This window comes from Chiloscyllium punctatum, chromosome 5 (assembly GCF_047496795.1).
Source record: "Chiloscyllium punctatum isolate Juve2018m chromosome 5, sChiPun1.3, whole genome shotgun sequence".
Lineage (NCBI taxonomy): Eukaryota > Metazoa > Chordata > Chondrichthyes > Orectolobiformes > Hemiscylliidae > Chiloscyllium > Chiloscyllium punctatum.
Genome location: NC_092743.1, coordinates 78195246 through 78211496, shown reverse-complemented (window position 1 = coordinate 78211496; position 16251 = coordinate 78195246). Strand labels below are relative to the sequence as shown.

At 44.7% G+C, this 16251-nt stretch overlaps 1 protein-coding gene across 2 annotated transcripts in view; it reads right to left on the bottom strand.

Moving 5' to 3' along the window:
• The window catches only part of lrp12 (low density lipoprotein receptor-related protein 12), a 69604-nt gene extending 61698 nt beyond the window's left edge, over nucleotides 1-7906 (bottom strand). The window contains exon 1 of one of the 2 annotated variants that reach the window (XM_072570606.1): nucleotides 7344-7906. In XM_072570606.1, the coding sequence (XP_072426707.1) occupies nucleotides 7344-7458 (115 nt within the window). In that variant the 5' untranslated portion in view covers nucleotides 7459-7906. The remainder of the gene's footprint in view (nucleotides 1-7343) is intronic. The other variant, XM_072570604.1, reaches the window with a different exon arrangement.
• Nucleotides 7907-16251: the final 8345 nt, after the last annotated feature.

The following is a 16251-nucleotide window of genomic DNA, read 5'->3' as shown; positions in this document are numbered from 1 at the left end:
TCTACACAGAAACATGTAACAATATCTACCAAGAAAAGTCTAACATTGTCCAGGTATATCCTGTCCATAAAAGCAGTCTAAGAATATCCCATGAAACTTGAAAGGGTTCAGAAAAGATTTACAAGGATGTTGCCAGGGTTGCAAGATTTGAACCAAGAGTGTGGTGTTGGAAAAGCATAGCAGGTCAAGCAGCATCTGAGGAGCAGGAAAATTGACGTTTCGGGCAAAAGCCCTTCATCAGGAATGAGGCTAGGAGCCTCGGGGGTGGAGCTGGGGGAGGTAGCTGCGCGTGCAAAAGGTGGATGGAGGTGGGGGTAAAGAGGATAGGTCGGAGGGGAGGATGGAGTGGATAGGTGGGAAGGAAGATGGACAAATGGGATGAGTCATGAAGACGGTGCTGAGCTGGATGGTTGGAACTGGGGTAAGGTGGGGAGAGGGAAAATGACGAAACTGGTGAAATCCATTGATGCCATGTGGTTGGAGGGTCCCGAGGTGGAAGATGAGACGATCTTCCTCCAGGTGTTGGGTGCTAATGGAGTGGCGATGGAGGAGGCTCAGGACCTGCATATTCTCTGGAGAGTGGGAGGGGGAGTTAAAGTGTTCGGCCGGGGGGAGGTGGGATTGATTGGTGAGGGTGTTCTGGAGATGTTCTCTGAAGCATTCTGCGAGTATGCAGCCTGTCTCCCCAATGTAGAGACCGCATTGGGAGCAACAGATACAGTAACTGACATGTATGGAAGTGGAGGTGAAACTCTGATGGATGTGGAAGGTTCCTTTGGGGCCTTGGTCGGAGGTGAGTGCGGAAGTGTGGGCGCAGGTTTTACAACTGCTATGGTGGCAGGGGAAGGTGCTAAGAGGGGAGGGTGGATAGTTAGGGGGCGTGGACCTGACGAGGTACTCACGAGGTTGGGGCAGAGGCGGGAGGGGGGGGGGGGGGGGGGGGGGTGGGGGGGGCGGGGGAGAACGGTCCAGAAACGTCGATTTTCCTGCTCCTCGGATGCTGCCTGAACCTGCTGTGCTTTTCCAGTACCACACTCTTGACTCTAATCTCCAGCATCTGTAGTACTCACTTTCACCTGGAAGATTTGAGTTATAGGAAGAGGCTGGGGCTATTTTTTCCAGAGCTTCAGAGGCTGAGGGGGTTACCTTATCGAAGTTAATAAAATCATGAAAGGCACAGATAAGGAGAAAGGTCTTTTCTCTGGGGTTGGGGAGTCCAAAACTAGAGAGAAAGTTGAGGAGGCCAGTACAATTACAACACTTAAAAGGCATCTGGATGGATGTATGAATAAGAGTTTATAGGGAAGGGGGCAAATGCTAGCAAATGGGACTAGATTGGTTTGGGCTATCTGGTTGGCATAGACATGTTGGATGGAAGGGTCTGTTTCCATGCTGTACAGTCCTATGACTCCATCTACTGTCAATCACCAGCCATATGATGTAAAGAAGTGCCACATTTAGCAATGCTCAGTTTGGATTCCACCAGGACTACTTGGCTCCAAAAGAGTTGAAATTCTAAACATGAATAGCACCAAGGGCTTTGGGAATAGGGTGGATAAATATCTTGAAAGTAAGGGACAAACCCTGACCGGGAATGACAGAGCAGGTTTGAGGAGCCAAATGACCTAATCATGCTCCTATTTTCTTACTCCTGTGTCCAGCTTTGATTAAAGTATGACTAAGGATCCTTGTAAAGTTAAAGTCAAAGTCATTCGGAATTGGGAACAAATTCTCCATTCGAGTCCTATCGAGGGACCAAGAGGTGGTCTTCATTGTTGGACGTCAATAATCTCAACCCCAATACATCTCTGCAGGAGTTCCTTATGGTAGTGTCCAAACATCATCAACTGCTTCCTCAATGACCTTTCTTCCATAAGGTTAGAAGTGGGGCATCTGCTGGTGAAACAGGATGTTCAATGCAATTCCTCTGACACTGGAGTAATCCATATGTGTGTGCATCAACATCTATATAATTTGCAGGCTTGAACTGAAAAGTGGCAGTTAACATTTATGGCAGAATTGCCAAGCAATGACCATCTCCAAAGTGAAAGAATCTAATGGTTATCCCTTGAAATTCAATGGTGTTAAAACTATCATCAACATTCTGGAATTACAAATGCTCAGAATCCAAACTAAGCCCATACAATAACGCTAGCTACAAGTGCAGGTCACTGCTGGAAAGTAACTTCTCGTGAACTTCCTAAAGCTTATCCACCATCTATAATGCATATGTCAGGACTGTGATGAAATACTCCCTACTCTCCTAGATCAATCCAGTTCCAATAAAATAAGGAGTTTGTTTTGTCTTAAATGGAATCAAATTACTGGATTACAACTCTAAGTGCTACCTTAAATATTCACACTGGCTACACAGTGGCAGCAACACATACTATCTACAAGGTGTACTCCAATAACCAGTCAAGGCTCCTTCCAATCTCTCAACTTTTACCACCTAGATCAAGGCTTCCCTCTGATTCTAAACTCAAAACAAGTACCCAGTCAAGCCTCCTAAGATTCTTGTGTGTTTCAATAAGGTCTCCTTTCATTCTTCTAAACTTATCGGGTAGACGTGGAGATGTTTTTTCCCTACTTGTGGGAGAGTTGAGGACCAGAGGCCATACTTTTAGTTTAAGGGGGCACCCATTGAAGAGAAAGGGAATACACTCTGAGGTTAGGGAATTTGTAGAATTCTTTACAATAGAGGGTTGTTGATATTCAGTCATTTTGTATATTCATGGCAAGTTAGAATTTTTAATCAGTAAGGGAACCAAAGATTATGGGGAAATGGCAGGGAACTGGAGTTGAGGATTCTCAGATCAGCCAAAGTCTCATCAAATGGCAAATTAGATTTAATGGGCTGAAAACTGTCAAAAAGTATGGTGCTGGAAAAGCACAGCAAGTCAGGCAGCATGTGAGGAGCAGGAGAGTCAACGTTTCAATCATAAGCTCTTCATCAGTCTTTTACAACGCCACACTTTTTGACTCTGATCTCCAGCAGCTGCAGTCCTCGCTTTCTCCTTGTCAATGGGTTGAATAGTCTATTTATGTTCTTGTGCATGTGAACTCCACTATCCTCGAGAGCTGATCCAAGTAAAACACTATTTTGACATTAATGAAGGAATGGCAAATATAGTCAAGTGCAATGCTTCAAGAAGGCAGTCAACCCCACTTCAAGGACAAGTAGGGATGAGAAAATTAATCCTGTATTTGCTCATGATGCCCACATTCCATTAATGAACATTTTAAAACTACCTGGATGGCACACACAACCAATCAAAATTTTTGCTTGGAACACAAGTGTCACATTTCTTTTTTTTTGCCATAAAGTTTGTAACTAATTTGTAACATAATTCCTGGTTTCACAAAAGGATGTACACATCATCATACAATACAAGCATCAACAAGTCCAATTTTTAAAAAGCAGTGATATCATTTTTCCCCTTGATTAAAAAGCAATATACTACAACACTTCTCCAAACTCAACAAAATAAAAGCTGAAGTGAATCTAAATGTGGGCAGTCCTCTTACAGCATTCGCAAGGTAGACCAAACTAGCGTGCAAGTCAGCTGTGATTCATTACAATTCCCAGCACATGAGGCAGTTTAAATCACAATGATGACACACTCTACGTCAACTGTTTTTAGCAACAGTGTATAACCTTTTGACTTCCAGTAACTTGCTTAAGGATGCAATCTTCTACTCCCAGAGGAAGACAAGCAGCAGATAATGGGTACAATCTAGCTTCCTCCATCACAGACACTGCTTGCTGAACTTTAGCTACAGCCGCTGCATCTGGATTCCATTCTGTTATGGTCAAGAGCTCAGTCAGCAAGATTAAAATGAAAACAGTCTGGAAGGGATCAACATTTAGAATAGTTACAAAAACAAGATTTGGGTGAACAAAACTAAGTCTAAATGATTAATGTCACCTGTGGAAATACTTACAGTGAATGTTTGCTCCCATTGTTTAGTGGATATCAGATGGAAAGCATTACTGCTTGAATAGATTAGATTCCCAACAGTATGGAAACAGGCCCTTCGGCCCAACAAGTCCACACCAAACATCCGAAGAGTAACCCACCCAGACCCATTGTACCCATGTATGTTTTTAGCAAGTGTCTAAGAAATTATACCCACAATGTGTTGAACAACCCATCTAGCTCACTCTGCCTTTCATTAAGGTCATACTGATCTGACTTGAATTTATCTAATATTATTTTGTTGTACATCCCCCTTAACTCTTGATTTGGAGATGCCGGTGTTGGACTGGGCTGTACAAAGTTAAAAATCACACAACACCAGGTTACAGTCCAACAGGTTCACCAGGAAGTACCAGCCCTTGGAACGCTGCTCCCCCACCGGATGATTGTGACCTGATGAAGGTGCAGCACTCCGAAAGCCAGCGCTTCCAATAAACCTGCTGGACTACAACCTGGTGCTGTGCAACCTCCAACTCTTAATTCTTGACATCCTTCCAAATTAAACTTCTGTCTAATTCAGACTTGAATACATTCAATGCCCTACCTCCACTGTTCTCTGTGGAAGAGAATTGTAAACATTAACAACACAGAGAAAAGAAATTTCTCCTCACCTGTATATAAGTGGGAGATCTCCAACTTTGAAACTGTGCCTCCTACTTCTAGATTCTTCCACAGAGTAAACATCCTCTAAGTATCTATCTTGTTGGACTTTTAAATCTTTCAAGAAGATGACACCTCATTCTTTTAAACTCCAATGAATATAGGCTCAACTTGCCAACATGAGGATTGAGCACTATGACCATATAACAAGATATTAGCACTGATCATTAACTACTGGTTGAATTTGGTTGTTAAAAGAAAATTATTTTCGAGCAGGAAGATCTCAGTTCCCATGCGACCATCCTATTCCTTTAAAAAAAAACACTATTTCTTACAATTTTTTTTAAAAATGGGCCCAAAGTTCAAGAAAATAAACAGAAGAAATGACAAAGAGAGACAGAGATCAAAACCTTTATCAGATGTTGGAAGAGAGTCAAGAGATGGAATTTAAATCTATTGGACTGAAGTACTTCAAGGTGTAATTGAATCATGATCGCATCAGATATCATGACATACCTGCGTTTTGATGATCTACGTAAGAGGAACTGAATACAAAGTGCTTGTGGTGGAGTAGCAGAGCTTACCTCTGGGTAGAAGATCTATGCTCAAGTCCCATTTGTCATGGAGCTATGCTATAACATAGCCAAACAGGCTTATAAAAATTATAAAGCGCCCCTGGTTCCAGGTGAATTCTGAAGCAAACCGAGCAGTGCTCAGACTTTGCCCATTCAAGCTTGGAGAGAACACTTTGCGCCATACAACAGGGTGAAGTTGCAGGTGGTTACATGGCATCATAATAAGTGTTAACTTAGTGTCATCAAGCTATACAACTGTTTGGTCCAACTCGTCTAGGCCGACCAGATATCCTAAATTAATCTAGTATTATTTGCCAACATTTGTCCAATATCCTTCTAAATTCTTCCTTTTCAAGTGCCAATCCAGATGGCTTTTAAATGCTGTAGTTGTACCAGCCTCCATCACTTCCTCTAGTAACTCATTCCATAGTTGGAGTTTAATTTCAATAAATGTGAGGTGCTGCATTTGGAAAGGCAAATCAGGGCAGGACGTATACACTTAATGATAAGATTCTTGGGAGTGTTGCTAAACAAAGAGACCTTGGAGCACAGGTTCAGTTTCTTAAAAGTGGAGTTGCGTTTTGTATGCTTACCCTTATTAGTCAGTGCATTAAGTATGGGAGGCCGTGTTGCAGCTGTATATTGGTTGGGACATTGGATAGGGTACTTTTGGAATACTGTGTTCAATTCTGGTCTCTATGCTATAAAAAGGATACTGTGAAGCTTGAAAAGGTTAAGAAAAGATTTACAAGGATATTGCCGGGGGTTGGAGGGTTTGATTTATAGGGAGAAGCTGAATAGGCTGGGGCTATTTTCCCTGGAGTGTCTGAGGCTGAAGGGTGACCTTCGAGAAGTTTATAAAATCATGAGGGGTAGAGATAGAGTGAATAGCCAACGTTGTTTCCCTGGGGTAGGAGAGTCCATAACTAGATGCCTTAGATTTATGGTGAGAAGGGCAAGATTTAAAACGGACAACTTTTTCACCGAGGGTAGTGCCACATTAAAATATCCATGTGTTCAAATGCAATTATTCATAAATTGCAATTGGACTAGCATATTAAGCCTGTCTAGGAACTGTACGACAAGTTGTAGAACATTTTTCACATTGCTGCAGTATGGAACACAGTACAATTAACTTCAAGCTACCTGCGTCTAGATTAGAATGGTGCTGGAAAAGCACAGCAGCTCAGGCAGCATCCGAGGAGCAGTAAAATCGACGTTTCGGGCAAAAGCCCTTCGTCAGGAATACAGGCAGAGAGCCTGAAGGGTGGAGAGATAACTTCAAATCAAGAAAAATTAAATGGTTTAAACAGCTTGTTTAAAAATTCTGAGACTTCATGCTTCTAAAAAATGCACAGTTCATGGGTCAGGCAAATCATTTAACATAGCCCAAAGTTATTATAAATGGTGCAACATCCCAATTGGAGTAGTTTGATCTCAATTGTATACAATATTTTCTCCTTCAGAAGGACATATACAGTTAGCAGACAGAAAAAAAGTACAATAGAAATGAACAAACAGAAAATATAATTTTCACATAATTCAACAGAGATGTGGTATGGGGGCAGTATACCCATAAACACGACACTAACATGGTGAAATAAAGGATGTACAGCTAAAACCCACAATAAGTTCATGATCCCAAATTGACCTTCAAGGGAAATATCAATGAAGACTGTTCCCCAATAATAGAAAAAAAAGCAGACAGGTCAACACTGACAGCTCAAATATTGCATAGCATCTGCTTATACAAACAGGACCAGCAGATGGACCTTGAAGCAAATTAAAAATTGCTATCTCAAACAAGACATTGGGAATCTAGATATAGGGAGATGAGGAATACAAGAAGACATTAAGAGATAAAAACGACCACCTACTATCTGTGTTTTCCACACAGATAACTTCTTTTACTTGAAAAAGATCAGGAGATTCCGATCTAACACCTTTGAAAACTTCCAAGTCTCCCATTGTGTAAGAAAGTTGATGCTTACATTTTTTTTTATTAATCGAGGTTGTACAGTTTACAATGAATGTAAAAGTAAATCGCGGAGATAGCTTTAGCTCCTGCCAAGAATAGCCAACAGCATCGATGACCTCTACTTTGAGACTGAAGTGGAACAAAGGAGAACAATGACCTCTCTCCGTTTCGGATGAATTTATTCAGATTAGATAGAAGCTCTATACTCACCAGGGAAGATGAAGAGGATAATAATGACGAGGAGTGCTGACAGCCCGGGCCCCGGTGATGGATACGGGCTAGACAAGATTCTCCGACCACAGCTGTAAGAGTAGGCGAGGGCCATACCCAGGCCTTGGGAGAAGGAGACCCGGGTTGGGGTGAAGGAGAAGCCTGGACACGCGAGAGGCGGCGGGGAGAAGCCTGGAGACGCCGGGAGAAAAGGAGAGCTGTGTGATCCCGGCTCCAGCCTCAGGGTCGAACGGCCCTCCTCTCCCCGCTCACACGCACCATCATCCCGGCAACGAATAACTCGAGAGTCCAGGTCCCAGCAAGCGGCCGAGCGTTGCTCCGGGCCTCGCCGCGTTTAGGGAGGTGGGCGGTTAAACAAAATAAAAAGCAGTGACACCAGGCCGTGGTTCTCAGAACTTGCTTGAAAACCAAACGCTTCCCACTGTCTCCTTCGGCCCCAGGCTCTACCTCCAATCGTCTGCCCGGAGGCCAGGGAAGGTCCGCACTCGCCAGCGTCACCGCCACCCAGCCAGGGAGGGAGGGAGGGCAGGACCGCCCGCTCTGTTAGTCCAACCCCCAAAACATTTCTCCCGCATCGATCTCCATCCCAGTCACTGTACCTCATCCCTCTTCCTGTCCGCCCCATGCTCCCTCTTCCTCATACCTCCTCTATCGACATCAAACCCATCCTGTCTACATTTAACTCCTCTCCTAAAGGGTTGACGTGGAAGAACCACTGGAGTCGGTCTACTTGGAATTTCAGAACGTGTTCAATAAGATCCCACATAAGAGATGGCATGCAAAATTGAAACACGGTTGAGTGAGAGTAGTGTCCTGACATAAATAAACTGTAAGATAAAGGGATATAGTAAGGCCGTTCAGCCCATTGAGTCTGCTCTGCCATTCAGTCATGACTGATATGTTTCTCAACTACATTCTGCTGCCTTCTTCCAGTAACTCTTGTTTCCACAGCCTCCTGCAGAAATGTGTTCCACTGATTCATCAGTGTCTGGTTGGAGAAATTCCTCACCTCGGCTCCGAAGAATTGTCCCTTCATTCTGAGTCTGTACTGTTGGGTCATAGTCTGTCCTGCTAGTGGAAATGTCTTCTTCAGTCTCTCCAAGTCTTTCCATATTCTGTAACTTTCAATGAGAATCATTCCGCACACTCACCACCGCCCCCCCCCCCCCCCCCAATCTTTCTAAACTCCAAGTACAGACACAGAGCCCTCCTCATTTGACAAGCCATTCCTATTCCCAGGATCATATCTGTGAACTTCATGTGGACACCCTGCATAGCAATCAATGCTTGGATCCAGCTATTCACAATGTTTATTAAAGATTTAAATATACTAAGCTGAAAAGATGACACTAAGCAGGGAAGAGGATGCAGAGATGACTCAGTGTGATTTAAATAAGTTGAGTGAATGGGCAAATATACAATAGATAAAATAACGTGAGGAAAAATGTAGGATTATTCACATTGAGAGTAAAAACAGGCAGGTAGATTGTGATTGATTGGGAAAGAGGATGAGACCTGAGTGTCCTTGGAAGCCAGTCATTGAAAGTAAGTAGGCAGTGAAGAAGGAAATTTGATGTTGGACTTCATAGCGACAGTTTGAGGAAAAAAGCAAGGATCTTTTGCTACAATTGTGCAAATTTGTGGTGAAACTACACTTGGAATATCCGATATAGTTATGGTCTCCTTACCCAAGGAATGATGTTTTGGGGATGGAGGGAGTGCAGTAGAGGTTTACCAGACGGATTCCTGAGATGGCAGGACTGGATTGGTTTGGACTTACCTATCATTCCACCAGCATCTACATCTGGAGGATCATTAGCTGCTATTTCCACCATGTCCAGCGAGATATCAACACCAGATACATATACCCCTCCCCTCCCTTATCAGTCTTCCGCAGGGACTATTCCCTCTGGGATGTTCTGATCCACTCTTCTTTTACTCCTAACACTCCCCGCCTCCGCCCACCCCCCCGCCCCCCCCACCCCCCCCCCCACCCCCCACCCCCCCCCACCCCCCCCCCCACCCCCCACCCCCACCCCCCCACCCCCCCCCACCCCACCCATGGACCTGATGAGGGAGTCGGGGAGGGAGTGGTCTCTCCAGAACGCTGATAGGGGTGGGGAGGGAAATATATCCCTGGTGGTGGGGTCTGTGTGGAGGTGGCAAAAATGACAGAGGATGATACGATGTATCCGGAGGTTGGTGGGGTGGTAGGTGAGAACCAGTGGAGTTCTGTCCTGGTGGCAATTGGAGGGTTATGGATGGTCTGGGAGATGATGGTTTGGTGGTGGTAGGTGGGGTCATGGTTAAGGGGGCAGTAGGAGGAGGACCTCATCACCTCATCATCTCAGGAGATCTCCCATCCACTGCCTCCAACCTCATAGTCCCACAACCCCGTACTGCTTGTTTCTACCTCCTGCCCAAAATCCACAAACCCGACTGCCCCAGCTGACCCATTGTCTCAGCCTGCTCCTGCCCCACTGAACTCATCTCTGCATACCTCGACACTGTCCTGTCCCCCTTAGTCCAAGAACTCCCCACCTACGTTCAGGACACCACCCACGCCCTCCACCTCCTCCATGATTTTCGCGTCCCCGTCCCCCGACGCCTTATCTTCACCATGGACATCCAGTCCCTATACACTTCCATCCCCCATCATGAAGACCTCCAAGCCCTCTGCTTCTTCCTCTCTCGCCGATCCAACCAGTACACTTCCACTGACACCCTCCTTCGACTGACTGAACTGGTCCTCACTCCGAACAACTTCTGCTTCCAATTCTCCCACTTCCTCCAAACCAAAGGAGTAGCCATGGGCACCCGCGTGGGCCCCAGCTATGCCTGCCTCTTCGTCGGATATGTGGAACAGTCCATCTTCCGCAGCTACACTGGAACCACGCCCAACCTTTCCCTCCGCTGCATCGATGATTGTATTGGCACTACCTCATGCTCCCATGAGGAAGTTGAACAGTTTATCCACTTTACTAACGCCTTCCACCCTGACCTCAAATTTACCTGGACCATCTCAGACTCCTCCCTCCCCTTCCTAGACCTCTCCATTTCTATCTCAGGCGACCGACTCAACACAGACGTTTACTACAAATCAACCGACTCCCACAGCTACCTAGATTACACCTCCTCCCACCTTGCCCCCTGTAAAAACGCCATCCCATATTCCCAATTCCTTCACCTCCGCCGCATCTGCTCCCAGGAGGACCAATTCCACTACCGAACAACCCAAATGGCCTCCTTCTTCAAAGACTGCAATTTCCCCTCTGAAGTGGGCGACGATGCTCTCCACCACATCTCCTCCACTTCCCGCACTTCTGCCCTTGAACCCCGCCCCTCCAATCGCCACCAGGACAGAACCCCACTGGTCCTCACCTTCCACCCCACCAACCTCCAGATACATTGGATCATCCTTCGTCATTTCCACCACCTCCAAACAGACCCCACCACCAGGGATATATTTTCCTCCCCACCCCTATCATCATTCTGGAGAGACCACTCCCTCCGCGACTCCCTCGTCAGGTCCACATCCCTCACCAACCCAACCTCCACTCCCGGCACCTTCCCCTGCAACCACAAGAAGTGCAAAACTTGCACCCACACCTCCCGCCTCACCTCCCTCCATGCCCCAATGGATCCTTCCATACCCGTCACAAATTCACCTGCACCTCCACACACATCATTTACTGTATCTGCTGCACCCGATGTGGTCTCCTCTACACTGGGGAGACAGGCCACCTACTTGCAGAACATTTCAGGGAACACCTCTGGGACACCCGGACCAACCAACCCAACCGCCCTGTGGCTGAACACTTTAACTCTCCCTCCCACTCCGTCAAGGACGTGCAGGTCCTTTGCCTCCTCCATCGCCAGACCATGGCAACACGACACCTGAAGGACAAGCGCCTCATCTTCCGCCTAGGAACCCTCCAACCACAAGGGATGAATGCAGATTTCTCCAGCTTCCTCATTTCCCCTCCCCCCACCTTATCTCAGTCCCAACCCCCGGATTCAGCACCGCCCTCTTGACCTGCAATCTTCTTCCCGACCTCTCCGCCCCCATCCCCTCTCCGGCCTATCACTCTCACTCTCACCTGCTTCCACCTATCGTATTCCCAGCGCCCCTCCACCAAATTCCCTCTGCCCTACCTTTTATCTCAGCCCGCTTGGCACACCAGTTCCATTCCTGAAGAAGGGCTTATGCCTGAAACGTCGATTCTCCTGCTCCTCGGATTCTGCCTGGCCTGCTGTGCTTTTCCAGCACCACATTTTTCAACTCTGGTCTCCAGCATCTGCATTCCTCACTTTCTCCCAATATTCATTAATGTTTAGAAGAATGAGAGGGTGATCCCATAGAACCTTATAAAATTTTAACAGGTATGGACAAGATAGCTACTCGAAAGCTGTTCTCAATGACTGGAGAGTCTGGAATCAGAGATCACAAGCCAAGGACACAGGGTAGTCCATTTAGGACTGAAGTGAGGAGAAATTCTTTTCACGTAGAGAGTGGTAAGCCTGTAGAATACTCCGCTACTAAAAGCAGTTGAGTTAAAAACATTGAATGTTTTGAATTTTAGGAGTTAGTTCAATGTATATGGGGAGAAAGCGCAAACATAATACTGAGTTGGATGGTTAGCCATGATCATATTGAGAGGTGAGTGGACTTGAAGGGCTTAATTACCTATTCCTATTTTCTGTGTTTCCCATCTCACTATTTCATCTCATCTTTCATTCCCTTATCTCATCTCCCACATCCCCACCTCCCCTTCCCCAGCAACCCATTCACCTCCCTTAGTTTCTCCTCTCCCTCCCATTCCCCCCTCAGTTCCCCTCATTATTTTTAGATGATACTTGAGTATTTGTTACTTTTTTTTAATCATCTTAAAGATCCATCTCTTTTAAAATCATAACAACCTTTGGACACAAAGCTTTCAGAAATTCTTTAATAATCTCTGCTGCTAATTATATTTTTGTTTAGATTCAAACATCTGTTGCATCTTACTTTTTATTGGAACAAATAGTGGACTCTGTTTGAAGATAGCACCTGTAACTTGTGACAAAAAAATAAAGTAATTTTGACAGTGGGTAACCAAGCCAATTTTTTAAATATAAGATTCAAATCAAATAAACGTCTGTGTGGCTTCAAATGCCTTAAGTACCTCATCAAGACACTTTCAAACTTGTTACATACTGTTGTATGTATTGTAATAACAGGCTTATACTGACTACTATTTGATGGCATTATAAATCAGTGGAAGAAAATCTTGCTTTTTGTGACTGGAGACTGCCTAAATCACTTATACAGTCGATGAAATACTTTGTAAGTGAAGCTAGTGTTATAATGCCAGAAAACACTGCAGCACAATTCACATGGCTCCGGATGCACGATTAGATAATGAATGTTAATGTAGATTGAAGGATAACTATTGGCACAGGATACTGGGGATAACCTTTCAATATTTGAATGGTTCATGAGGTTAGATCACATGGGATCAGGGAGAGCTAGCCAATTGGATACAAAGTTGGCGTTACAGTAGCAAATAGATGGTGGTGGTAGAGAGTTATTGTTCAGTCTGGAGCCCTGTGACCAGCAGTGTGCTGCAAGGATCGGTGTTGGGTCCACTTTGTTTGTCATTTAAATAAACAATATGGATGAGAATATAAGAGGCATGGTTGGTAGATTTGTGAATGACACCAAATTTGTGATATAGTGTACAGTGAAGAGGGTTATCTAAAAGTATAATGTCATATTGACCAACTGGGCCAGTGGGCTGATGGATGGCAGATGGAATTTAATGCAGATGTGGAGAAGATGTTGCATTTTGGCAAAACAAAACAGGGCAGCTAATGGCACTGGGGAGTGTTATCAAGCATGGAGTTGGTTCAGGTACATACTTTCTTTTTTTTAGATTAGATTACTTACAGTGTGGAAACAGGCCCTTCGGCCCAACAAGTCCACACCGCCCCGCCGAAGCGCAACCCACATCTACCCCTTACCTAACACTACGGGCAATTTAGCATGGCCAATTCACCTGACCTGCACATCTTTGGACTGTGGGAGGAAACCGGAGCACCCGGAGGAAATCCATGCAGACACGGGGAGAATGTGCAAACTCCACACAGAGAGTCGCCTGAGGCGGGAATTGAACCCGGGTCTCTGGCACTGTGCCACCGTGCCACCCACGGTGATAATGATAATGGTGTCATAGATAGACAGGGTAGTGAACAAGATGTGCTTGCCTCCATTAGTCGGAGCATTGAGTACAGGAGATGGGTCATAATGTTTCAACTGTACAAGATATTAGGAAGGCTGGAGTACTGTGTTCAATTCTGGTCACCGTGCTATATGAAGGATGATATTAAACTGAAAAGGGTGAAGAAAACATTGACATGGATGTTACTGAGAATGGAGGATTTGAAGTATAACATGACATCTTGATTTGATTTATTAGGGTGGCAAGGTGGCTCAATGCTCAGCACTGCTGCCTCATAGTGCCGGGGAACCTGGGTTCAATTCAAAACTTGAGCAACTGTCTGTGTGGAATTTGCATGTTCCCCCAGTGTCTGTGTGGATTTCCTCCAGGTGCTCTGGTTTCCTTCCACAGTCTAAAGATGAGCAGGTTAGGTAGACTGGCCGTGCTAAATTGCCCATAAAATCCAGGGATGTGTAGGCTAGGTAGATTCGCCATGGGAAATTTAGGGTTTCAGAGATGGGGTGGGTCTGGGTGGAAGCTTTTCAGAGGGTTGGTGTTGACTCCATGGGCCAAATGGCCCACTTACACACTGTAGGATTCTATGATTCTACATATACCTAAGTACACTGAGAAATATTGTTTTGCGAGCAGTAAAGGCAGATCATAGCAAACAAGGGCATACAGATCATAGAGTACTCAGACAGAATGAGTCATACAAGGTTATTGAAGCACAGGAGGTACACAAAGCAAGATCAACATTATTTGGAGTTAGAGATCCATTCAGCAGTCTAATAACAGCAAAGAAGCTGTTGGTGTGTGTGTTCAAGCTTCTGTGTCTTCTGCCTGACAGAAGAAGTTGGAAGAGAGCATCACTGGGGAGGGAGGGGTCTTTAATGATGTTGGCAGCTTTTCTGCAGCAATGAGAAGTATTAGAACATAAGAACATATCATTTAGGAGAAGGAGTAGGCCATCTGGCCCTTTGAGCCTGCTCTGCCATTCAGTAAGATCATGGCTAATTTTATCGTGGCCTCAGCTCCAACTCACCCTGTCACCATAAATGTTAATTCTTTTACTGTTCAAAAAAATTATCTCAGCTTTAAAAACATTTACTGAATTAGCTCAACCACTTCACTAGTCAGGGAATTCCACAGATTTACAATCCTCTGGGTGAAGGAGTTCCTTCTCAATTCAGTTCTAAATCTGCTCCTCCTAATTCTGAGGGTATGCCCTTATGTCATAGTTTCACCTGCCAGTGGAAACATCCTCCCTACTTCTATCTTATCTATTCCCTTCAAAATTGTATATGATTCCATAAGATTCCCTCATTCTTCTAAATTCTAATGAATAAACTCCCAGACTATCAGTCTCTCCTCATAAGCAAAGCCCCTCAACTCTGGAATCAACCTAGTGAACCTCCTTGGCACCCCCTCTAGTGCCATTACATCCTTTCTTAGGTGAGGAGACCAAAACTGCACGCAGGACTGCAGGTGCGACCTCATCAACATCCTACACAGCTGCAACATCACCTTCCTGCTTTTAAATTCAATCCTTTACCAATGAAGGACAAATTCCATTGTCTTCTTAATTATCCATTGCACCAGCAGACCAACTTTCTGTGATTCATGCACAAGGTTACCCAGGTCCCTCTGCACGGCAGAATGCTGCAATTTTTTACCATTCAAGTAATAGTCCTTTTTACTGTTATTCCTACCAAAATGGATGGCTTCACATTATTTAACATTGTACTCCATTTGCCAGAGCTTTGCCTACTCACTTAAACTATCTATGTCCCTTTGCAAAGTTTCACAGTCCTCTGCACACTTTAGTCTGCCACACATTTTAGTGTCATCTGCAAATTTTAACACACTACACTTGGTCCCCAACTCCAAATCATCTAAGTAAATTGTGAATAATTGCATTCCCAACACTGATCCCTGAGGCACATCACTCATCACTGCTTGCCAACCAGAAAACCATTCATTTATCCCTACTCTTTGCTTCTTGTTAGTTAACCAATCCTCTATCCATGCTAAAATATTGCCTGTAATGCTGAGGGGTGACATCTTTATCTTATGCAACAGCATTTTGTGTAGCACCTTGTCAAATGTCTTTTGGAAATCTAGATACACCACATCTACTGGATCCCCATTGTCCATCATGCTCATAATGTCTTCACAGAATTCCAGTAGATTAGTTAAGCATTACCTGCCCTTCATTAACCCACGCTGCACCTATCCAATGGCATAATTTCCATCTAGATGCTATTTCTTCCTTGATAATAGACTCAAGCATTTTCCCTATTACAGAGGTTAAGCTAACCGGCCCATAATTCATTTTTGTCTACCTTTTTTAAACAGTGGTGTCACATTTGCTATTTTCCAATCTGCTTGAACTGCCCAAAAGTACAGTGAATTTTTAAAAATTACCACAAATACATTTGCTTTATTTCCCGCCGTCTGTTTTAGTACCCTGGGATGCATTCCATCAGGGCCAGGAGACTTGTCCATCCTGAGCTCCATTAGCTTGTTAATGCAGTTCATGGAAAGGAGGTTGGCTTCCGAGATAGATTGGGCTGTGGACACAACTTTCTATCATTTCTTACAGTCCTGGACAGAGCAGTTGCTGTACCAGGCCATTATGTACCTGGATAGAATGTTTTCTGTGCTGCATCTCTAAAAGTTGGTGA